Consider the following 24823-nt stretch of genomic DNA (forward strand, 5'->3'; position numbering starts at 1 on the left):
TCAAATGTGAAACATAGGAATCTGAAGGGTCCTGTGTCAGATCACTCAAGTGGAAGCCGGGGCTAAATGGTCCCAAGGATTCAGAGGTTTTTGACTCCATGGCTTTCTGATTATTGAAAAGGAAAAACTGATTTATAGGGACGTGAAGGGTCCTGTATGAAATGACAAGCTGATTTTTAGTTACGGAGATGAAAAAACCTTCAGAAATTTTGGAGGGCAAGTCACCTCCTCCTGTGACTGAAGGAACAGTGAGGCATAAGGACCTGAAGAAACCTGCATGATGCCACCAAGAGGTTGTCAGGGATATAGGTGACAATGCCTTCCAAAGTGTTGAAACCAGCATAGCATCTCATAGTGACATCAGGTTAAACTGCAGATCAGGGAAATTAAGAAAGCAGTGAGGGGATAGTTAGTTTTGTAAGGCTAGAGATGAAGGGGTCTTAGGAGGCCTTTGCTTCCAAGTCAAACCACACAACACTGTATTTGAAGGGGAAACGGGCTTAGAGAATTGAAGGGACCTGGTTTAGCTCACTCACAGGTTCTTAGGCATAGAGGTGACAAGGTGTTCAGAGGTTTGGAACATTAGGGTCTTCTAATTATGGCAGGGCATCCTGAGGCTTAGGGAACTGAAGGGACCCCTGTGAAATCACCAACCATTTTTTTAGGTTTGCAGTTTCAGAGGTGTTGGCCTACATAGGTTTCAGATTACTAAAAGGGAAAGGGAGGTCTAAGGAGCTGACAAGACTGGCAAGATGAGCACCAGAATCTTAGGTGTTTTGCCATAAAGACCCTCAAGAGATGTTATTCTGTGAGCCCTTCAAACTGTTACAGAGACACAAACAGAGAGACAGAGAGAGAGATGAGAGAGACCTCTTCACTGTGACATCAGGTGAAACTGAGGACTAGGCATATGAAGAAACTCAAGTGAGATCACTCAAGCAGAGCATAGTAGCTCTAAGAGCTTACAAGGCCTTCAAGGATCTTTGATTCCAAAACACATCACAACTCCTGGAATAGAAAGGGAAACTGAGGCTTAGAAAATTGAGGTCACCAGTTTCAATCCCGCAGAGACAGCTATGTATACAGGGAACAAAGTGGTCAGAAGTTTTGGACATCAAGCTTTCAACTGAAGTGGATTAAAACCTGAGGCTTAGAGAAGTATAGGGTCCTTTGTGAACTCAGCAACAGGTTCTCAGGTGTAGACCTGAAAATACTTTCAGACTTGTTGTAATGACTATAACACCTTCAGATAAGTAAAGGGGAAATTGTGGCCTAGAGAGAACCCTGAGATCATCCACAGGGTCCTTGGCCTAGAGCTCATAATGCCTTAGAGGGCTGAGATTCTCAGAGGCCCCTCTTCCCAGTGTCATGGAGGCCAAAATGAGGCCTTGGACCCTGAATAAAACATTGTGACATCACCCGAATATTCGTAGGTAGAGAGGAGAAAAACCCTTCAACTGATTTAGAGTTTAGCAAACCCCTCAGTTGTGACTGCAGGGACATGAATAAAGTTGTGAAGGTCTTCCTAGCCCTTGGATTGTGAAAAAAAATCATTCCACTGTGATTTGTAGAAGTCCCTGAGGCCTTGGGATGAGATGACCCATAGGCTCTTAGTTGTAGAATTCAAAAGAATATCAGAAGCTCTGAAGTACTATGTCCTCTATTTAAAAAAGGAGAAAGTGAGGCCTCAGGAACTGACAGGATCTGTGTGAGATCACCCACAGGATCCTTGGTGTGGAGCTGACCAAATCTTCAGAGGTCCAAGTTTCCAAACAAAAAGCGCTACCCTCAACTACTGTGATTGTAGGGCTCTCTGAGGCCTAGGGAACAGAGGAGAACTAGGTGAGATCACCCACAGTCTCTTAGATAGAGAAGTGAAAGTATTTCTGGGTCCTTGAAGTATTGACACTTCTAATAAAAAAGGGGAAAGTGAGGCCTAGGGAACTGAAGCCACCTGGCTGAGATCACCCACAGCATCCTAGGAATTAGCATGAAGGACTTCAAAATATTTAATGGGCTAGTTCTAATCAAAAAGGGGAAACTGAGGCCTAGGGACCTGGCAGGACCTCTGTGACATCACCCACAGGGTCCTTGGTGTAGAGCTCATAAGACTTTCAGAGGTATGAGATTACAGGAGACCCACTCCAAGGGTTCATCAAGGGCAACCCGTGGCCTAGAGCCCTGAAGGAACCATTGTGTCATTACCACAGGCTTGAAGAGGTGAAGATGAGGAAAGGTTTAGAGTACTTAAAACTCATGCAGCTTCTCCTTGCCCATGTTTGAGGGGATAATGGAAGACTAAGATACTGAAGGGATCACTGGAACCTAATCCAGTCTGAGAGGAGAGAAGCTGTATAGCAGTTTCAAAGTTTGAGGTTGCCCACAGTGGTGACTGCAGAGAAGCTGAGAGCGAGGGTCCTGAAGTAAGCTTTGTGACATCTCCAAGAGCTGTTTAGGTTTATAGCTGACAAGACCTTCAGACAGTTTTGAGGCCATGATCCCTCTTCATTGTGACTTCTTGAGACATTTAGACCCAGGGACCTGGAAGTACTACCTGAGTGACATCCACAATGCTTCCTGAAAATAACTGGGAAACTGAAGCCTAGGAAGCTGTGTGAGACCTCCAACAGGTTCCTTGGGGAAAAACCAGAAAAGATTTCAGAGGACTGACATTCCAGGAGATCTTCTTCCAACTGTTCATAAAGGCTCATCTGAGACATAGAAACCTGAAAGAACCATTGGGACATCACCACAGGCTCTTAGGTATGAGGGTGACCAGAGATCAAGCAGCAGTAGAGTTCATGAAACCACTCTTCCCCATAACTATAGGGAAAGCTAAGGACTAAGGATATGAAGGGACCATTGTGACATTACCCACAGAGTCTGAGGAAAAGAGGAGAAAAGGCCTTCAGAGGATTTGGAATTCAGGACACTCCTCAACTATGATAGTAGTTAACTTAAAGCCTAGGAATATGAAAGGACCTGTGGTGATAAGGGCTTCAGTGCTTTCTGACTTCAACACACATTGACTATTTTTTTTTAATTTTTATTAAAGATATTATTTGAGTTTTACAGTTTTCCCCCAATCTTGCTTCACTCCCCCCCACCCCCACCCCACAGATAGCACTCTGTCAGTCTTTACTTTGTTTCCATGTTGTACCTCGATCCAAATTGGGTGTGATGAGAGAGAAATCATATCCTTAAAGAGAACAGAATTCTCAGAGGTAACCAGATCAAACCATAAGACATCTGGGGTTTTTTTTCCGAATTAAAGGGAATAGTCCTTGTACTTTGTTCAAACTCCACAGCTCCTTATCTGGATACAGATGGTACTCTCCTTTGCAGACAGCCAAAAATTGTTCCCAATTGTTGCGCTGATGGAATGAGCAAGTCCTTCAAGGTTGAACATCACTCCCATGTTGCTGTTAGGGTGTACAGTGTTTTTCTGGTTCTGCTCATCTCACTCAGCATCAGTTCATGCAAATCCCTCCAGGTTTCCCTGAAATCCAGTCCCTCCTGATTTCTAATAGAACAATAGTATTCCATGACATACATATACCACAGTTTGCTAAACCATTCCCCAATTGAAGGACATTTACAGGATTTCCAATTCTTTGCCACCACAAACAGGGCTGCTATAAATATTTTTGTACAAGTAATGTTTTTACCCTTTTTCCTCATCTCTTCAGGGTATAGACCCAGTAGTGGTATTGCTGGGTCAAAGGGTATGCACATTTTTGTTGCCCTTTGGGCATAGTTCCAAATAGCTCTCCAGAAGGGTTGGATGAGTTCACAGCTCCACCAACAGTGTAATAGTGTCCAAGATTTCCCACATCCCTTCCAACAATGATCATTATCCTTCCTGGTAATACTGGCCAATCTGAGAGGTGTGAGGTGGTACCTCAGAGAAGCGTTAATTTGCATTTCTCTAATTTATGATTTAGAGCATTTTTTCATATGGCTATGGATTGCTTTGATCTCCTCATCTGTAAATTGCCTTTGCATATCCTTTGACCATTTGTCAACTGGGGAATGGCTTTTTGTTTTAAAAATATGACTCAGTTCTCTGTATATTTTAGAAATGAGTCCTTTGTCAGAATCATTAGTTGTAAAGATTGTTTCCCAATTTACTACTTTTCTTTGGATTTTGATTACATTGGTTTTACCTGTGCAAAAACTTTTTAATTTAATGTAATCGAAATCATCTAATTGGTTTTTAGTGATGTTCTCCAACTCTTCCTTAGTCATAAACTGTTCCCCTTTCCATAGATCTGACAGGTAGACTAGTCCTTGATCTTCTAATTTGCTTATAGTATTGTTTTTTATGTCTATGCCCTGTAACCATTTGGATCTTATCTTGGTAAAGGGTGTGAGGTGTTGGTCTAATCTAAGTTTCTTCCATACTAACTTCCAATTATCCCAGCAGTTTTTATCAAAGAGGGAGTTTTTATCCCAGTGGCCTGACTCTTTCGGTTTATCAAACAGCAGATTACTATAATCCTCTCCTGCTTTTACACCTAGTCTATTCCCCTGGTCCACCACTCTATTTCTTAGCCAATACCAAACAGTTTTGATGACTGATGCTTTATAATATAATTTTAGATCTGGTAGTGCTAAGCCACCTTCGTTTGCATTTTTTTTTTTCATTAAGCTCCTGGCAATTCTTGACTTTTTATTTCTCCATATGAATTTACTTACAATTTTTTCTAGCTCATTAAAGTAATTTTTTGGAATTTTGATTGGTAGGGCACTAAACACTTAGTTTAGTTTTGGTTAGAGTTGTCATTTTTATTATATTAGCTCTACCTATCCATGAGCAGTTGATATATGCCCAGTTATTTAAATCTGATTTAATTTGTGTGAGAAGTGTTTTATAATTGTTTTCAAAAAGATTCTGAGTCTGTCTTGGCAAATAGACTCCCAAGTATTTTACACTGTCTGAGGTTACTTTGAAAGGAATTTCTCTTTCTAGCTCTTCCTGCTGTTTCTTGCTAGTCATATATAGGAAAGTTGAGGATTTATGGGGGTTTATTTTATAACCTGCAACTTTGCTAAAATTGCTAATTGTTTCCAGTAGTTTTTTAGATGATTTCTTGGGATTCTCTAGGTAGACCATCATGTCATCTGCGAGTAGTGAGAGTTTTGTCTCTTCCTTCCCAGTTCTAATTCCTTTAATTCCTTTTTCTTCTCTAATTGCTGATGCTAACATTTCTAATACAATATTGAATAGTAGTGGTGATAATGGGCACCCTTGTTTCACCCCTGATCTTACTGGGAATGCCTCTAGCCTCTCCCCATTGAATAAAATGCTTGTTGATGGTTTCAGATAGATACTGCTAATTATTTTAAGGAACAGTCCATTTATTCCTACACTCTCTAGTGTTTTTAATAGGAATGGATGCTGTATTTTGTCAAAAGCTTTTTCAGCATCTATTGATATGATCGTATGGTTTCTGATAGGATTGTTATTGATATAATTGAGTATACTAACAGTTTTCCTAATATTGAAGCAACCTACTTGATCATAATGTATTATCCTAGTGATGACTTGTTGTAGTCATTTTGCTAAGATTTTATTTAGGATTTTTGCATCTATATTCATGAGGGAAATAGGTCTATAATTTTCTTTCTCTGTTTTAACTCTTCCTGGTTTAGGTAACAGTACCATATTGGTTTCATAGAAAGAGTTAGGCAGAGTTCCATCTTTCCCTATTTTTCCAAAGAGTTTATATAGGATTGGAACCAATTGTTCCTTAAATGTTTGGAGAATTCACTTGTGAATCCATCAGGCCCTGGAGATTTTTTTTAGGGAGTTCACTAATGGCTTGTTGAATTTCTTTTTCTGAGATAGGGTTGCTCAGGTATTTAATCTCTTCTTCATTTAACCTGGGCAACTTATATTTTTGCAAATATTCATCCATTTCACTTAGATTATCAAATTTATTGGCATAAAGTTGGGCAAAATAATTTCGAATTATTACTTTAATTTCCTCCTCATTGGTGGTGAGTTCACCTTTTTCATTTATAATACTAGCAATTTGGTTTTCTTCTTTCTTTTTTTAATCAAATTGACCAGAGGTTTATCAATTTTATTGGTTTTTTCATAATACCAACTTTTGGTTTTATTTATTAATTCAATAGTTTTTTTGCTTTCAATTTTATTAATTTCCCCTTTGATTTTTAAAATTTCTAATTTGGTATTTGATTGGGGATTTTTGATTTGTTCTTTCTCTAATTTTTTTAGTTGCATGTTTAGTTCATTGATTTCCTCTTTCTCCGATTTATTCATATAAGCATTTGGAGCTATAATATATCCCCTGAGAGTTGCTTTGAATGAATCCCATAGGTTTTGTTATGTTGTTTCATTATTATCATTATCTAGGATAAAATGGTTAATCCTTTCTATAATTGGTTTTTTGGTCCACTCATTTTTTAAGATGAGGTTATTCAGTTTCCAATTTGCTCTGGGTCTATATCTCCTTGGCCCAGTATTGCATATGACTTTTATTGCATTGTGATCTGAGAGAGATGTCTTCACTATTTCTGCCTTTCTGCAGTTGATCGTTAGGTTTTTATGTCCTAGTACATGGTCAATTTTTGTATAAGTTCCATGTACTGCAGAGAAAAAGGTATATTCCTTCCTATCCCCATTCAGTTTCCTCCATACGTCTACCATATCTAATTTTTCTAACAATCTATTTACCTCCCTAATTTCTTTCTTGTTTGTTTTATGATTTGAGTTATCTAGATCTGATAGCGGGAGGTTGAGGTCTCCTACTAGTAGAGTTTTGCTGTCTATGTCTTCCTGTAATTCTTTCAGCTTCTCCTCTAAGTATTTGGGTGCTGTCCCACTGGGTGCATATATATTCAATAATGAAATGACTTTATTGTCTATGGTACCTTTTAGGAGGATAAAGTTTCCTTCCTTATCTCTTTTAACGCTATCTATTTTTGCTGCTGCTTTGTCTGAGATAAGGATTGCTACCCCTGCTTTTTTTACTTCAGCTGATTCAAAATATATTTTGCTCCAACCTTTTACCTTTACTCTATATGTATCTCTCTGCTTCAAATGAGTTTCTTGTAAGCAGCATATTGTAGGATTCTGGTTTTTAATCCACTCTGCTATTTGCTTACGTTTTAAGGGAGAGTTCATCCCATTCACATTTAAGGTTATGATTACTAATTCTTTATTGCCCTCTGTGCTATCTTCCCTCTGTTTGTATTTTTCCCCCTTTCCCCCCCTTTTATCCATATTCCCCAGTATTTTGTTTTTGAATACCACCCCCTTCACTGTGTTTGCCCTCCTATATCGCTCCCTCCCCTTTCTTTCCCCTTTCCCTGTTCCCTTCCCTTCCTTTTGTTATTTCCCCTTATTTCCTCCACTCCCCTTCCCTTTCTCTGTCCCCCCTCCCCTTTTCCCCTTTTACTTCTTGAAAGGTTAGATGTTTGATAAGTTAACTGAGTATGTGTAGGTTAACTTTAAGCGAAGTTGGATGAGAAGAAGATTCAGGTGTTTCTCCTCCCCCGTATTACCATAGGTTTTTTGTACCTCGTAGTGTAATGACATTTGTCCCATTCAATCCCCTCCCTCCTCCCATCTCTTTCCTGTCCCCTTTTTAGGGAGGTAGTGTATTTTTTTTTAGATCATTCTATCTAAGTCATAGAAAATTCTGAGTGTCTGTCCCTTCTAATTCAGTATATTCTGTTGAATAGAGTCCAAATTCCTGAGAGTTATTAGAGTCTTTCTCCCCAGTGGAGTTAAAGCCAGTTACATCCCATTAGATATCAGTCTCATGGATAGGTCATGGATGTCCAGCATTTCTGGCTAGGTATATTCTCTCTGTTAGAGTTACATTTCTCAGGATTCTCAGGATTTATGAGAGTCTCTACCCCCCCCCCCCATGCTGGGATATAGCCAGTTTCAACTTGCTGGAGTGCGTTTTTTTCCTTTTACCACCCCCCCCTTTTTTTTTTTACCTTTTCATGTGTCTCTTGAACCTCCTGTTTGATATCCAAATTTTCTGTTTAGCTTTGATCTTTTCATCAGAAATTTTTGGAATTCGTCCATTTCGTTAAATGTCCATCTTTTTCCTTGGAAGAGAAGGCTCAGCTTTGCAGGGAAGTAGATTCTTGGCTGCATTCCAAGCTCCCGTGCTCTTCAAAATATCTCGTTCCAGGCCCTTCGATCCCTTAAAGTTGATGCAGCCAGGTCCTGCGTGATCCTTACTGTGGCTCCTTGATATTTAAATTGTTTCTTCCTGGCTGCTTGCACGATTTTCTCTTTTATCTGATAGTTCTGGAGTTTGGCAACAACATTCCTTGGTGTTTTCATTTTAGGATCTTTTTCTGGTGGAGATCGATGTACTCTTTCAATAACTACTTTGCCCTCCGATTCCATGATGTCAGGGCAGTTTTCCATCACTAGATCCTGTAATATTAAGTCCAGGCTTTTTTTCTCTTCAATGTTTTCAGGAAGTCCTATAATTTTCAGGTTCCCCCTCCTTGATCTATTCTCGAGGTCAGTGGTTTTGTTGATGAGGTATTTCACATTTGCTTCTATTTTTTTCTATTTTTTGATTTTGTTTAACTGACTCTTGCTGTCTCTTGGAGTCATTAGTTTCTGTAGACTCCATTCTTTTTGGGGGGGAGGAGTTTTCTTCATTAACCTTTTCCAATTGGTCGATTCTACTTTTGAAAGAGCTTTCCATTTGACCAATTGAGGTTTTGAGAGAATTAATTTCTTTTTGCATTTGCTCATTTGAGGATCTGAGAGAATTATTCTCATTTTGCAAGGTATTAATTGTCTCCCCCAAATTTTCCAGTTGATTTTTAAACTCCTTCCTTATTTCTTCAAGGAAATCTTTCTGTGCTGGAGACCAGATTGTATTCTCCTCAGAGGTTCCAGGTCTCTCTGGGTTGGGGTCTTTCCCTTCCAGGAATTTTTCTATGGATCCACCTTTCCACGACCCTTCTTCATTATGCTAAGACCTTGAGTTGGGGGAGGCTGGTTCACCTGGGCTTGGGATCTCTAAAGGCTTTACTGAGTGCAGTTTCTCTGGCTGGCCAGTAGGAGGTGCTGGTTGCCCTCTCTGGGGTGTCTGTGGCCTTGGTTGCGAGGCCTTCTCCCTTTGCTTGAGGGAAGGAATTGGAGCTATTGAATTCTTTTGCCTTCAATCAATGGTGGGCTTTACCCTGGCCTGAGGTGATTCCTCAGCTGGGCTGGTTCTTTTGCTCACACACCTGGGCCTGAGGCAGAAATAATTTGCATTTGTTTGAGAAGAGGCCTCAGTGCAATGGAGGCGTGGGCTCAGAGTTTCTCAGAGCTGAGGAGCCCCGGGATGGTGTCCGCAGCTGTCCTGCACCAGACCTCTCCCCGCAGCCCCTTCCCCAAGCTCCAGGGGGACAGCCCCAACACCAGCGCCTCTGCTTCCCGGCGGATCCAAGCCCCCTTCGTCGAGCCCCACCACTGATCCAGCAGGTCCGGCTCTCGGGCCCTCAGACTCCCGGTTCCGATTCAGCTGTTGGTCTGGCTGATCTTCCCTGGGAGCTCAGACTCACCTGCCGGTACTCAGCCAAGGCTGCTGCGGGAGACAAATCCTGAGGTAGATTTTCCTCTCCTGGCTTTTCTTTCTGGGTTTCCTGGTTCGTATTTCTTTTAAGAGGTTTGTTTCATGTGATAGATGGGGAAGAGATCAGGAGACTTTAGAACTGTGCCTGTCTTCTCTCCGCCATCTTGGCCCCCAGTCCCCACACATTGACTATTAAGGGTTAAACTGATTTCTAGAGACCTTTAGAGATTTCTGTGAATGGACAAACAGGTTTTTACATATACAGTTGACAAGGCCTTGGAGGTTTTGGAGGTCAACCCACCCCTACTGAGTGGAAATTGAGGCATAAGGAGCTGGAAACGACTGTGACATCAACCCCAGGCCCATAGGTATATAACTGACAAGGCCTTCAGAGGTTTTAGAGGCAAAGACTCCTCAGAGAGTCCCCTGACTTCAGGGGAAACTGAGGACTAGTGAAATGAAAAAAGCAGGCTGTGATCAAGCATAGGGTTGTAGCCTCAGCCTAAAAGGTTTTCAGAGGTGATAGACTTCTAAGTCTTCTAATTACTGCAGAAGAACTTGAGGGCTAGAGAACTGATGGGAACCTGTGTGAAATCACCAACAGGTTCTAAGGTTTAGCGATTTGGGACTACATAAACTTCAGATTACTAAAGGGAAAAATGAGGCCAAAGGAGCTGACAGGACCTGGCTGAGATGAGCAGCAGCTTCACAGTCATTTAGCTGAAAGGTCCTCAGAGATGTTAGACCATGAGCCCTTTGAGTTAATACAGGAAAAACAGAGCACTGAGGCAATGTTAGATCACACACAGCCCCAAACCTGGAGCAGACAGGTCCTTTAGAGGTTTCTGATTACAAAAGGGGGAAATTGATTTCTTGCCACATGAAGGAGACCTGGGTGAAATAATAAAGTGGTTTTTAGGTATGTAGCTGAAAAGGCCTTCAGATATTTTAGAGGCCAAGAAACACGATACTGTGACTCCAGGGGAAACTGAGGCATATAGATGAGAAGAATCCTGTGTGACATCAACAGCAGCTTCTTAGCTATAGAACTGTCACGGCCTTTGGAGAATTTAAAGGTAAACACTGCTTCTCACTGTGATTTCAAGGATAACCATGGATTAGCAATATGACAAACCACTGTGAGGTCAAGGACAATCTTGTAAGCTAAGAACAGCTAACACCTCCATAGGACTGAGATTATCCCAAAAGGACAAGGCCCCACTGTAATGGTAGGAGTTTCTGAGGCTCAGGAAACTGATGAGGCCTAGGTGAGATCACCCCCTGCTCAAGGCCTAGGGAGCTTTCAGGAACTGAAATCTCTAACAGATCCTTGGAAGAGAGCTGATAAGGCCTTAAGAGGCCTGAATTTCAGGAGACCCTCCTCCAACTATTCATGAAGACCTGAAGGAACCATTGTGACATCACCTCAGGTTCATAGGTACACACGAGACTGGGCTTTTAGCAGATTTACAGTTTAGAATACAGTTCAACTGAAACTATTTAAACTGAGGCCATGGGACCTTAAGGTTCCTTAGTGAAATCATTCACAGACTATTTAAGATAATGGTGTTAAAAGTTTCAGAGGTTTCTGACTTCAAGGCCCTATGATTATTAAGGGGGGAAATTATATCTAGAGATTTTTAGAGATTTATAAGAAAGGACAAACAGGTTTTTAGGTAAGAAGCTGACAAAGAAATTACAAGTTTTTTGTGACATCAACAACAGTTTCTTAGCTATATAGATAACAAGGTCTTCAGAGGTTTTTGAAATTTTCTTTATTTTTTTCAAATACCTGCAAATTTCCAAGTTCCACATTTTTCTCCACCACTCCTCCATCCTCCTCCCCATGGTTCTGAACAATCTGGTAAAAGTTGTATATGTAAAATCTTATTTAACATAATTCTCTTATAGTCATGTTATGAATGAGGAAATGTTAGGGGAAAAATCCATGAGAAAGAAAAGAAAAACATAAAAGAAGTTTTTAAAAAGTGAACATCAGATGCTTTGTTCTACACTGAGACTCCATAGCTTTTTCCTCTGGATGTGGATGGCATAATCCAAAGCAAATCTCTCAAGATTGTCCTTGATCTCTGAACTGCTAAGTGGAGCTGCATCCATTATGGATGATCATCTGATAATTTTGTAGTTAGTGTGTATACCTCACTCAGCATTCGTTCATGCGAGTCTTTCCTTTTCTTCTCTAAAGTCTAGTTGCTAATGTCTCCATGAGACATCAAGAAATAATAAAACAAAATCAAAAGGATGAAAAAATAGAAGATAATGTGAAATATCTTATTAAAAAAACAAAAGTCAGAATAGACCAACGGTGCAGTATTTAGACATAAAAGGTGATATTATAAGCCAATTAGGAGAACAAGGAATAGTTTACCTGTCAGATCTATGAAAAGGGGAGAAATTTATGACCAACTTGATTTTGATTGCATTAAATTAAAAAGGTTTTGCACACACAAAACCACTGCAACCAAGATTAAGAGGACTGTAGTAAATTAGGAACCAATTTTTACAACTAGTGTTTCTAACAAAGGACATATTTCTAAAACATGTAGAGAACTGAGTCAAATTTATAAAAAAATACACCATTCACCAATTGATAAATTGTGAAACATAAAAAGAGAAAGAGGAGAGGCAAATCATAAGGGAATTAAGATTGTTGAACTGTTTATATTCCTGCATGGGAAAAGGATACTGATAACTCATCTGAACTTTCCCATTTATTAGGGCAGTCTAAAGGAGAATATATAGACAAGGCAAAGGTGAGAGTTGACTATGAAGGGATAATATAATAAAACACTGGAGATAAGAAGGGGAAGGTAGAAAGGGGTTAATTCACAATAAAAGAGACAAGAAAAAGCTTTTGCAGTGCAATGGAAGCGGGGAGCTAAGGGGGATGAGTGAATGAGCTTTACTCTCATCACAACTGCCTCAGAGAAAGAATAACATACACAATCAATTGGATATAGAAATCTATCTTACCCTAGATGAGAGTAGGAGGGGAAGGGGATGGAATAAATGGGGAGGTGAGAGAAGGGAGAGAAGACCGTGGGAGGGAGTAGTCAGGTACAAAACACTTCAGAAGAGGGACAAGATGGAGAAAGAGAATAGAATAAATGGGGGTGGGGGAATAGTACAGAGGGGAAAATAGTTAGCAACAATAAGAACTCTGGGAAAAACATTCTGTTAGTTTGCATTGATGACTTCTCTTATAACAAGGAATATACTTCTTCAATATTCCCTTCCACTACCCCAGATACCATCTTTTAAGAACAGAAGTGTGAGCTTTGAAGGACATAGCTTACTCAGATATATGATGTTCCTTTTATTCTTTTATCGATTTTTCAATTCTGTTTGCTTTCAATACACTTCTCTTCTACCTTATCAGTATAATAACTTCAAATTACAAATCCAGCATTTTTTTTTACTTCCAACAACTTGACATCTATTCTTTTCCCTAAAATACTCCACAATCATTACCATTTAGGGGACTATCAAGAACTGGCCCAGTGAAGAAGAGATTTCAGGATATTACAGGTTTTTATATTTTTTCCTTATCACTTTACAGAAGAGGCAGAATTGTCTTGGCACCTTGCAAAATTATCTAGGTATTGAAAGACCTCCATTTTCATTAATGTACCATTATCGTGTCTGATATAAAATATATTGATATGATTAAATAAACTATTACAAAAGGTTACAGTGGCTTCTTGCCTATACTTTGGTCCACTGAGCACATACCCAAGCAGCTTCCTTCCTAGCCACATTGTTTGGTTTGCCAGAACTGACTATTTAACACTTCCCAGAAACCCCAGTTCTGACATTGTCTGCCTTCAAGGCCCTTCTGACATTCTGTGTTATAAAGACTCTCCTGGTTTTAATGCCCCTTTTTCTCTTCCTACTGCCATTCTCTGCTCTATGGATCCTACCAGTCCTGACCTTCTCAGTTGAGGATCCCACTGACTCTGGAAATTTCTCTTCTTAGGATCTAGACATCTCTCACAGTCTATCTACTACAATCCTTCCCAATGCTGTCATAACAAATTCTAGTATCTATCTCACCTTGATTTGCAAATTCCACACAACTCAGAAAATGCCTATTCTAAGTGAGCTCCTAGTTCTGACATTCTGAATTCTATGTTCTGAAATTTCCTTCAAGCCCAAATATTCCAGACTAAGATTGTCCTCCGTGTTCTTGAATTCCATAAACTTTAGGTTTTGATAAACACGACTATTGAGTATTTTGGAAAAATAAAAACAAGACGCTGCTGGCTCAAAGTGGGACCAAAATGACATGTCAGGACACAAACGTATCCATTTGTATATCAGACTAAAATGAGTTCTGAAGGCTCTACCAGAGATCAGACACAAATAACCCATATGTACAGTTGGAATAGAGAAGTCTTTCAATTTACACATCTCAGATTTCATCAAACAACAGTATAAGGCTGACAAGTACCTCTGAGGAAAAATGACATCTGGAAAAAAAGAACCAGAAGAGATAGTTTAGGAATTACTGGTTTACCTGAAAACCACCATCAGAAAAAGTGCTTGGACAGTAACATGTCATAAATTATCATGGAAAAGTGCTCGAATACCCTAGAAGAAGAAGAAAAAATAGTCCTTAAAAAATTCCATCAATCATTCCACAAAGAGATCCAAAGTGAATACTCCAAGGAATTACAATAAGAAAATTTCAGATTTCTTAGTTAAAGGAAAACATTGCAGTCAAAAAGAAACAAATTAAAGAACCACAGTGAGGACAAAGTAGGACTTAGCATTTTCAGCATTAACAAGTCAGAAGGACTAAAACAGGATATTCTGGAAGGGAAAGGACCTTGGATTGCATCCAAGAATCAACTGCCCTGCAAAATTCAGCACATTGTTTCAGGGGAAAGGGAGACTTGCAATGCAATCAAGAACTTTCAAATTTACCTGATAAAAAGACTACAATTGAACAGAAAATTTGATTTTCAAATAAAAGACTCAAGAGATGTATAAGACGTATAATGTATTAGATGTATAAGTTAAAAAAAACAAATTGGGAAATGCTAGTTAATTATGTGGAATGATATTTCTCTTAGGACAGCTGAAAGATGGCAGAAGATAGTATAAATTGACTGATATGATGAAATTTTTAGCTCTTGAGACTTGTATTCCTATTGGGTCATTGCAAGGGAGGGTAATTAAAAAGGGAGTGCGGCTATAAATTGGCTGTGAGGTGGTCAAACTCTTAGCTTTTGAGGGTTGTATTTATATTGGGACATTTGGAGGGATTATTGTTGGGAAAAGTGTGTGATTCATATATAGAAGTACAGATGATTTATGTGTGTTTAGCTTGTATCCTGTGAATTTGCTGAATCTGTTAATTATATCAAGTAGTTTTTAAGATGAGTTTCTAGAGTTGTCTCATTATACCATCGTTTCATCTGCCCAGAGTGACAGTTTTGCTACCTCATTGCCAATTCTATTGCCTTCAATTTCATTTTCTTCTCTTATTGCTGAAGCTAATATTTCTAATTCAATTTGAATAGTAATGATGATAATGGACATGTTTGTCTCACTCTGATCTTATTGGAAATTCTCCTAGTTTATCCCCATTAAATACGGATTATTATTTTAGGGTAAATTCCATTTCTTCCCATACTCTCTAGCCTTTTTAGTGGGAATGGAATTTGTATTTTTTCAGAGACTTTTTCAGCATCTATTGAGATAATCATATGATTTCTGTTGGTTTTGATATTCATATGTTCAATGATGTTGAGGGTTTTCCTAATATTGAACTATCCCTGCCTACCAGTTATAAATTCTGCCTGATCATGGTGTATTGTTCTAGTGCTAACTTGCTGCAATATCTTTGCTAAAATTTTATTTGAGATTTTTCCATCAATTTTTGCGTCAATGTTCATTAGGAAGATTGATCTGTCATTTTCTTTTTTTTTGGTTAATCTGAACTCTTCCTGGTATATATATAACCATCATATTGGTGCCATATTGGTAGAACTACATATTCTTTGTTCTATTTTTAAAAATAGTTTCTGTAGAATTAATTGTTTCTTAAAAGTTTGGTAGAATTCATTTGTAAATCCATCCAGACATGGAAATTAAGTTGAAATTAAGTTGATTAAATTTCCAGTTAATTTTTGGACTATATTTCCCTTCTATGACCCTTTATTGCATGTAATACTTATTGCATCATAATCTGAAAAGCACATGCATTTATTATTTCTAGTGATGTAAGATTGCTTATAGGCCTCAAGAATTACTCTTCTATCAGTACAATTGAAAGGCGTCTACTTTGATAGAGAGAAGGGATACAAGACAGCTGTAAAACAATTAGGACATGGGAAAAGGAAACAAAAATATGATGGCATAAGAAAGCAGAGGCATCTGAAGAGAATTTCATTTCTAATGCAACTGTTGAGGGTGATAGTACTTGGAGGAAGGGTGTAGGTATGAAATAATTATGAGGTGTTGAAGCTCCTAAATCAATCCATCACTCAGTAAGCCTTTGAGAACTGTTCTTCTCTCAGGATAGATAAAAAAGAATATTCTTTGACAGAAGATATGAGTACAAGAGCTATAAAACAATTAAGACATGGAATAGAAAATTATACAGGGAGAAGGAGGCACTGGAGTTTAAATAACACCACAAGTTATGAGTCACAAAGGACCTATTATAGTAAAGACAAAGAAAGGAGGATTTGAGTCCTGCATAAATCTTACTCTCAATAGACTTGGCTGAAGGAGGGGAAAACATACATTCTCAAATGGCTTGAGAAATTTCTCCTACCCTACTGTGGGGAGCCAGGGTGTCTAACCTGCTTGACACCATTGCAGCAAGAAGACTCAAGGGGTCACACCGCCTGATGGAACAACATTTTCTGCTTCAACATAGATAGGGATTCCATGCATACCAATATTTAGAGATCTATTATTGATTGCAATACTTACCCTAATAGTGGAATGACTATAAAGGAAGGATTTCTGAGAAATTCCTTGAATAAAACAGATTGTAAACTCTATCCAAATTTAACAGGGGTGCTTCTCCTTGAGGCATACAAAAGGCTTCAATATTATGAAATCGCTGGAAAACCCAACACTGGGAATTCCAAGGAGATGTCAAAATATATACAGGGAAAACAGATACAAATTGGGTCAGATAGAATTACAGGGAAATTAAGAGTTTTGCCGCCCTTAACAAACACAGGAATATATGAAAAAGATGGTGAGAGAATAGGTAGTACAGGTAACCTATATGTGAAGTCTAACAGCCTTCGTTTCTTGCGAAAGAATAAAAAAGTCACAGAAACTGTGGTTTCTGCCAGGAAGGCCTGGAAAAAAAATTGGTTATTATAAGAGTTAACAGATGGGTGGACAAGCATAACGACACTCACTATAGATCATTAAGGGAGTAGATCGAAAGACGATACTTACACAGAAAATAGAAAAAAACTTTCCGTTAAAACAATTGGTTAATTAGAAACTTCAAATGAATTAATATTGATACAATGTAGTAATAAACAAGGTAACAGGTTGAGGGTAACATAGTCTGAGGAGGGATAAAAAAGTGAATTAACTATATGATAGTGAATTAAACTTGTAACCATATGATTAAACTTGTAACCACATAAATTATATGATTGATGATGAAAATTGTACACTTTTGTAACTGGAAATGATGTTAGCTTGCTTGCTTGAGGCATACGTGAACCTGAGACTATCAAAACCAATCCCAGCAGCTGACAGTCAGGCAACCTGCTCCTGCCTTTACCCCTGTGTGGACACGACTCATTTCGCCGACTCCGTCCCCGCTGTCAGCTTCCAAGGACCCCCCAGAGGCTGGACCCCCGCGGGGTGGTCTTTCTGCTTCTGAAGCCCGTTACTCAGGAGGTCGGAGCCAGGGGCTGATCTCCCAGCAGCCCTTGCAGAGCCCCGGGCCTCAGTTTCCCTTACGGTCACAGAGGGAGGAGGAGCTTTCTGAGTTTATTCTCCCCCGACAACAGTCTCTGGTCCGCCCTGTTTCTCTGGCAGCAGCAGCGGGGCTCACGGGGGTGGTCCGAGCCCGGGTGCTCTGGGCCGTGTGTCAGCTGACCCCCAGCACGGTTACAGCCCGGACGCTGCACCAATCAGAGAGGGCCGTCTGAGGCCGGGGCAGGGGGGGCGGTGCTTTCCCTTCCCGCCATCAGCACCCTCCCCCACTGTGTTCTAGAAAGCTCCAACGGGAACCCACACCAGGCTGTCCCTGATTGGTCCCAGCGCCCACGCTGGCCAATCATGGTGTAACATGGCCTTGCGGGACTGCAGAAGCAGCCAATGAGAGCATGACTTTCGAGGGCCCCTCCGCTCCCCGGAGCAGTGCAGGGCGCATGCGCCCAGATCCAGGCCTGGGGCGGTGGCGTTCTCCTACTTAGGGGCGCCCCGGGATTCCCCCTCCTCGGGGCGGGAAAGCCGCGGCCAGACCCCTCGGGTGAGTTATCTGGGATTCCTGGGCTCCCTCGTCTCCCGGGGAGGACCAGGGGCCGCGGGCCTCGAGGGGGGCTCTCCGGGAGCCCCTCGGGGCCTCCCCTGCCCCTGTGGTGGCTCTGAGGGCCGGAGGCTCCTTGCAGTGCCCCCCCCGAGGAGTCCCGGGAGAGGGTGTGGCTGGGGGCGGGGCCACAGCCCTGGCTCCGCCCCCATCGCGGGGCCCCCTTCCCCTGCGCCCCCCAAGGAGAGGAGGGTCCCCTGCGGCCTCTCAGGACCGGGTGGTCCCCACATCGTGGAAGAGGCGGGCTGGGGGCGACCCCTCGCCCTGCTCTCGTGCCCTGGGGCTTCTGCAGACCCACAGAAGCCGACACACTGGATCAAGGTCACGGGCGTGTAGGTGGCAGAGCCAGCCCTGGGGCCCTCCGCCCCGGGGGTCTCTCCTCCCTGGCCTCGGCCCAGATCTCCCAAGGAGGGAATCCCGGGCCCAGCTTCTGTGCTAGATGCCCTCCTTTCTGAAAGGCGCCACGTTCCACCCCCCCCCCCCATTCTAGAGCATTCCATGTCTGACCAGCTCATGCTGACCTTGTGTTCTCCTCCCCTTCCCCCAACTCAGGTCATGCCGGCCCCACCATGGGTGGACAAGGAGCCTGTGGGACTGCTGCATCTGTTCAACTACGACCGAGGCCCTGACACAAGTCAGTGACGGCACAGGCAGGGTGGGGGGCAGCCTTCCTTTTCATGACTCTGTGGGCCCCGATAGCCACCCCCCCCTCAGAGAGTACACAATCTCTATCTTTTCCAACGAAAATACTTGATCTTCCTCAGTGGTTTTCCCAGACAAGACATAAATGCATAATGAAGGAAGACAAAGAGAAAACTCAGTAAAGAGCAGGAATGGGGCAGATCTCTGACCTGGAAGTGATAACTCTGCCAATTTGTGCCTCTAGATTTCCTGCTGTATCCTGGCGAGAATGTGATCAGCCGAATAACACAGTTTACTGTGGTGCTGCCTTTCCCATCCATCTCCAGACTTCATGCAGTAATTGAGATTCCACCTGAACATGGGGCACCTGTCCTTCGAGACTGTAATAGCCTCAATGGTACATACCTCTTGAGACCTCACAGACGCCTAAGCCCTCAGGTGAACTACCACTTGAAGGATGGAGATTTGGTACTCTTTGCTGACATGCTTTGCCAGTATCGCCGTCTGAGTGCACCCCTCCTTCCGGTCCCCCAAGAGAAGCTTCTTGTTCCTGTGGAGGGGAGGGCTCTGTTACAGGGGACTTTATTGGCTGAAGACTCCAACAAGGAAAGAGGTAAATTTTACATATCACGAAGCGGGTCAGTTGGGAAAAGAGCCTGCATAATATGCACAAAGTTCATTATTCCCTAAGTTCCTTCCTTCCTTCCTTCCTTGCTCTTTCTTATTCTTTTCTTCTTGTGTTGGGAGGGGATGCTACCCAAACACCTGCTAAGATACCTTGAGATTTACAAGCCTCCAAATCACTCAGACTCTCCTTTATTGGCAAAACACATTTAGTCCATTTTCGACCCTGATTGGTTCAACGTGAAGGTAAATAGTCAGTTTTTGCTATTTTCCCATAAGTCCTATGGGTCATCCCCTCCTAGAGTGATTTTTTTTTTTGAATGTGCAAGTGTCTCTTCGTGGTTCTTTTCTTTTTCCCTGCTTTAATCATTGAGAAAGCCTAAGTATCTTACCCTCTCAACTTCAATTACTTCAGGGTGTGTGGAAGAAGGGGACGTGGTCCTTCTTGTCCCCTTTTCCTAACCTCTCTCACCTCACAAATATCGCTGAATAGAAAGTGCGTCAGTCAAATGTGATCTAGAAAAGTCCTCGCTTAAAAAGACTAAAGTCTCTCACTGCATCCAGGGCCGTCTCCACACATTCTGATTTCTATCTGATCACTGATCCCAGATGGTTCTGTGGACAAAGGGTGACTGGTCACTTTGCAGAGTTTCACTCTCTGAAATCTACTTCTGCATAGTATGGCATTTCCTCCCTGATACCATGTTATTCTTCAAAAGTGAAGGAGAAATAAAAGTCATCAGTGAAACAGGTGACAGTAGCTCTCAATAGGACCTCAGTTGTAGCCTCTTTGTTATGGACTCAACCTTTTATCCTGGAAAGATAGAGGCACATATTTGAAAGAGGAGAGTCTTTTAGTGAGACAGGCTAAAATACATTTGTACACGTGCCAATCTAAAACCGCTATCAGTGATAAAGCAAGTGAAGAAATCTACTCCACTAGCACCACCTAAATTTAATGTGGGGACAGATGAGGTAATACCCTTAGTTAGGAAAACCAGTGCAGCTCTAAAAGAGGAGGAGCTCCCCACCTTATTCTCTTCACAGTACATCTGGAGAAGGACCAACACCCCATTACTGGACATGGAAGCAGTGATACAGGTGCAGATGGCAGTGAATCTCTGACATGGATGAAGAGCAGTCACCTTTCAGCTGAAGCCAACAGTGTGCCAGAGTGGGTCCCAGGTGGTGAGCAAATGGAAAGGACCATTATGGAAATGAATAGCCAGGGTAAGAGACATATAACCAATCTAGAAACGGGCCTATCAACCTTCCCAAGAGATAGCACAATAAACACGGGGGGTGGAAACAAGCCCATTAGAGATGTCACACCCTGTACTTTGGGAAGGACCCCAGAATTATTTGGAATGGCATTGTGATCCAGATGTGGAATGTGCTGAAGACAGTCAGAAAAAAAGTGATGGGGAGTTTTCCCCTCTCTTTCCCTCCATGCCCAACCTTCTATAGATAACAAGAAGGGGGAACTGAGTGGCCGTTCCTGGACTAAGGAGTTTTTTCAACTTCTTTTCTTATTCTTTACATCTAGATTTGCAAAATGCCCAGTGCCTTGTCAGAGTGAATTACAACCGTGAAGGTGAGACCCACACTGGAAACAGGTCCCCGGATCCCTATACGGAATAAGAGATGTGTCGTTGTATGCCTGGGGGGATGACTTGGAAGGGAAAGTGCCCCAGGGTGAGGGTAGGGCTCTTGTGGCTGAACCTTAGTTCCTGGGAGATGGTAAGGCTCTCTTTCTTTGGACAATAGTAGTATTTGAAAGAGGAGCCCAGGCACTCTCCAGTTTACCCTGGGTTTAAGACTTCACTTAGAATCTGGTCCACACATATATCTGGGCCTCCCCAAATCTGAAGCCAATAATTTCTCCCCTGCATGCTCTGCCTTATCTTGTATTTTAATGAAGACTCTATAAAGCTTATTATATTTTGTTTCTGTAACATCTCTCAGGTCCATTCTGCTCAGAGCAGTCAGAACCATCAGGAGCTCAACCCAATGACTTTTGCATTGTAACCCATGAAGCTTGCCCCTCGCCACCTTGGACATCCTTGGATCTACAGCCTGGGAGCTCCAGAAAAGCAGCATTCTCGAGAAGGCGAGACAAAGAGAACACAAACAAAGAGATCCAGGCACAATGTATGGAAAATGACATGGAGAACCAGGTGATACAAATAGAAACACCTAGAATAGCACCAGAGTGGGGAAAAAGGGAAATGGGGACCTTGAAGAGAAAGACACTGGCAAATGAGGCAAAGAGATCCAAGAGAAAATGTGTGAGTCCAGGGGCACACAGAGAGATACCAGAAAGAGGACAGATATGGATAGCAGGTAGAGGGAAGCAGAAAATTATCCCAGAGAGAAACGACGTAAAAGGCTGTGGTAAAACAAAGACAGAAGAGAAGGGAATGGAGAGACAAATCAATGACAAAGACATATTTGAGTTTTGGGCGCCAGGAAAAAGGACCCAAACACAGGGCGTGGAAACAACAGCCCCCAGAAAAATGCTTCAGCAAGAGGCTGAGGGACAGATGTCAGAAGAGTATGACCAGGAGGAAGAAGCCCTGCAGGGGTTAGCCAGAAACCCCCAAATCCTCAGTGATAGTAGACATCAGCGAGGTGAGTGATAGAGGAAAACTTTATTTCATTGCCTGTAAAGTTCGCAAGAGCGCAAACTGATAAACTCTTCTTCCCCAGGCCTCCATGACAGAAAAGCACTGCCTCATGTGGAAGTGTCAGTGGTAAGAGTTCCTCCTCTCTGCTCCCTACCTCTGCTTTCTTGTCTGCCACGCATTTCTAGAAAATCTTTGATTTGTCCCCACCCTGAGATCCTGATGCTCTCTATAGTCCTTTCCTCCATTTCTCCCTTTCTCCTTTTCATTTCTGGCATTCCCATTCTCCTCCTCTGTTTGGTTCTTCCCCATCCTCTAATTTCCAGTTAGGGGCTCCTCCAATTTCACAGTCTCATTGCTTATGACTGTTTGTCTATCTCACTCTGTCTCAGGAAATCAAGGGCTTTCTTTCTCCTTTCTTTTTTTATTTGCCTTGCCTCTGCGCATCCTCAGAACATATATTTTTTGGAGTCTTTTGCTGAAGATTTTGCGGGTGGGAAGCAGGCAGGTCCACAAGAATGAAGGAATGCTCAAAGCATTTCTTCAGGACTTAGAAACTGCAAAGTGCTAGGCTAAACTAGGAGTACAAAGACAAAGGTAAGACAGGTCGTGCTCTTTAGAAACTCCTATTCAGATGAGGCAGAGAGTCATATGTGTAAGATTTCAGTTTTCAGTCACATGGAATGGTCCTATGGCCCTCAGGGTGCAGAGGCAATGGTAGATGGCCATGCCTCTTCTTAAAAATCATTGCCATGGATCAAATAGCGGTTTCTGATGGCAAATCAGTTGCTACTAGACTGGAATTGCTGTTGCTGAGACTCTTTGGATCTGGGGATTCTTGACTCTCTCCATCAGTTCTGACGGGAGGTACCAATCAAAGTAGAGTTGATGGCTTGACAGACTAACCCAGTCTGCCTCTTAACTTACCCGCAAGGGGTGACTTAATTGTTGCTTCAGATGAGGCGGCTTACCTGGCTTGTGTGTGTGTGTGTGGGGGGGGGTTTGGCTGGGGTAGCAGTCATTTGGAATTGTTGGGAAGACTAGTCTCATCCACCGAAGCAGAGTTGCCGATCCGTGGCTAGAGCAGAACCTGGAACAATGATTTGGGGAGAGCAGCCACACAAGTTGTCTAGTTTTTGCTTTCTGTCATGAGGAAGGAGGGTACATTCTCTCTGATAACTCTGGGTAGTTCTTTCCTTTGAAGAGCTGTCAGTATGATGAGGGAAAGGCCACAAAGGATCAAATGCAAATTATGAGAGTATGAGCTTGAATACATTAATCCTGTTGTCCTTAATCAGGATCCCCTTTTTCTGCAGGATCCATTTTGTCTGCATTCCTCAGATGTACCTATTTTAGCCCCTAAAGCTGCAGTCCCTGAAACCTCACCCCCGGAATGGAGTTCCAGAATCACCCAGAGTGGAAAGAGGAGTACATACAGTCGGTTCTATTCTTCTTCCTCTCCAGCTCCTCAGCAATCACCTGTCTTTGGAAGGGGAAAGGGAAGGGGCAGAGGCAGGCCAAGGGGAAGGGGAAGGGGAAGAGCAAGTCGACAGGTCAACATCTTGGCCCCAAATATTGAGTGTCTCCTCCCTCAGGATTCTAGAGGCAAATCAGAATCTTCTGTCCAAAAGGACACACAGAAGCCTTTCAGTTTCTCCTCTGTACCACCTACCCACTGGGCCCCTGAGTTCTTCCTCAATGATTTGCCCATAATGGGCAATCCCCAAATTCAGTTTCTTCAAAGCTGGAAATGGGGGCCCCCCATAACCACCCCAGAGCCCTCTGCTTCTCTGACAGCTGAGTCACCTGCCCCTGGAGCTTCCTGGAACCCATGGGTAGGGACCGTGTGTATGACTGGATCTACTGGGAAGGCCCAGCCTGAGTTCCAAGGCTGCAATCAGGCTCTAACTTCCAAGGAAACATTTCCCTGCCTCAAGAAACGGGGCAGAGGGCGGCCCAGAAAACAAGCAGCCAGCAGGAAAGAGGAAGATAAGCCAATGGAATTCAAGGTAAGATGTTAAAGACAAATAGGCATTAACTCAGCAGGAGGTGACCACGCTGAGAACTCATTGAGATCTTTCTTCCTCCCAGGCCACAGCAAAGGCCCCTGTGGGGGTTGCAGAACTAGCAGTCAGGGGCAAGCCTCGCCGGGCTGTGGGGCGCCCTAGACTCAGGGAAGAAGAAAAAGCTCTCCGGTCAGAGAGAAGAATTGGAAGGAAAAGCAGAGGGTTTTCGTAAGTAATGGGAATAGATCCTTTGTAAAGTAGAAGCCTTTAAGAGGAGACCATGGAGAGATTGGAGCTTGCTGGGCTTCAGTGAATGTTGACTTCTCTTCCTCCAGGTGCTCTTCACAGGGGGAGGCAGAAGGAGAACAGACTGTGATGGCACTGGATGGAAGTCTGGTTAGTTCAGTGCCAGAAACTTCCGACGTGGCAACAGATTGAGAGGATTTGGACCTAGAATAAGGAACCTGAGTTAGAGTAATGATCATGGAGCCCAGTTTCAGAAACTTGTCAACAGTGGGCATGTCATTGGAACTACCTGCTTAACCTAGGTCCCTTTATAGTCATTATAGGGGCTTGTCTTCTTAGGCCTCTACAAATTTTGTCAGCTCTAAAAGCCTACAGGAAATCACAAAACTGTCCTTTAACATCCCTGCACTTCAGTTTGCTTTAAAATCACAGGATGGTCTTGTGTGAGTTTTTTGTGAATTTTTTTTTTAATTTTAAATGGAAATAGAAGTGGAGAAAAGAGAAAACCTTTGCCATGTATTCTGAATATGATAAAAGATAGTTTAATATGAGAAGAAATTTCCATTACAAGTA

General features: G+C 42.2%; 1 protein-coding gene across 1 annotated transcript; it reads left to right on the top strand.

Moving 5' to 3' along the window:
* The first annotated feature begins 188 nt into the window (after positions 1–188).
* Positions 189–24823, top strand: LOC141498587 (uncharacterized). The gene is made up of 12 exons (XM_074201793.1): positions 189–248; positions 17321–17722; positions 17941–18051; positions 18661–18742; positions 18995–19363; positions 20422–20604; positions 20921–20968; positions 21340–22005; positions 22084–22127; positions 23315–24007; positions 24090–24232; positions 24340–24823. The coding sequence occupies exons 1-12, from the start codon at positions 189–191 to the stop codon at positions 24440–24442; spliced, it is 2904 nt and encodes a 967-aa protein (XP_074057894.1). The 3' UTR covers positions 24443–24823.

The sequence above is a fragment of the Macrotis lagotis genome, chromosome X, assembly GCF_037893015.1.
Source record: "Macrotis lagotis isolate mMagLag1 chromosome X, bilby.v1.9.chrom.fasta, whole genome shotgun sequence".
Taxonomy (NCBI): Eukaryota; Metazoa; Chordata; class Mammalia; order Peramelemorphia; family Peramelidae; genus Macrotis; species Macrotis lagotis.

Excerpts from the sequence above, each read along its gene's own strand:
- LOC141498587 (XM_074201793.1), top strand. The coding sequence starts at position 189 with ATGAAAAAACCTTCAGAAATTTTGGAGGGCAAGTCACCTCCTCCTGTG. Across the intron at positions 18,052-18,660 it reads GCCGCGGCCAGACCCCTCGG|GTCATGCCGGCCCCACCATG; the intron begins GTGAGTTATCTG and ends CCCCCAACTCAG. Across the intron at positions 18,743-18,994 it reads CGACCGAGGCCCTGACACAA|ATTTCCTGCTGTATCCTGGC; the intron begins GTCAGTGACGGC and ends TTGTGCCTCTAG.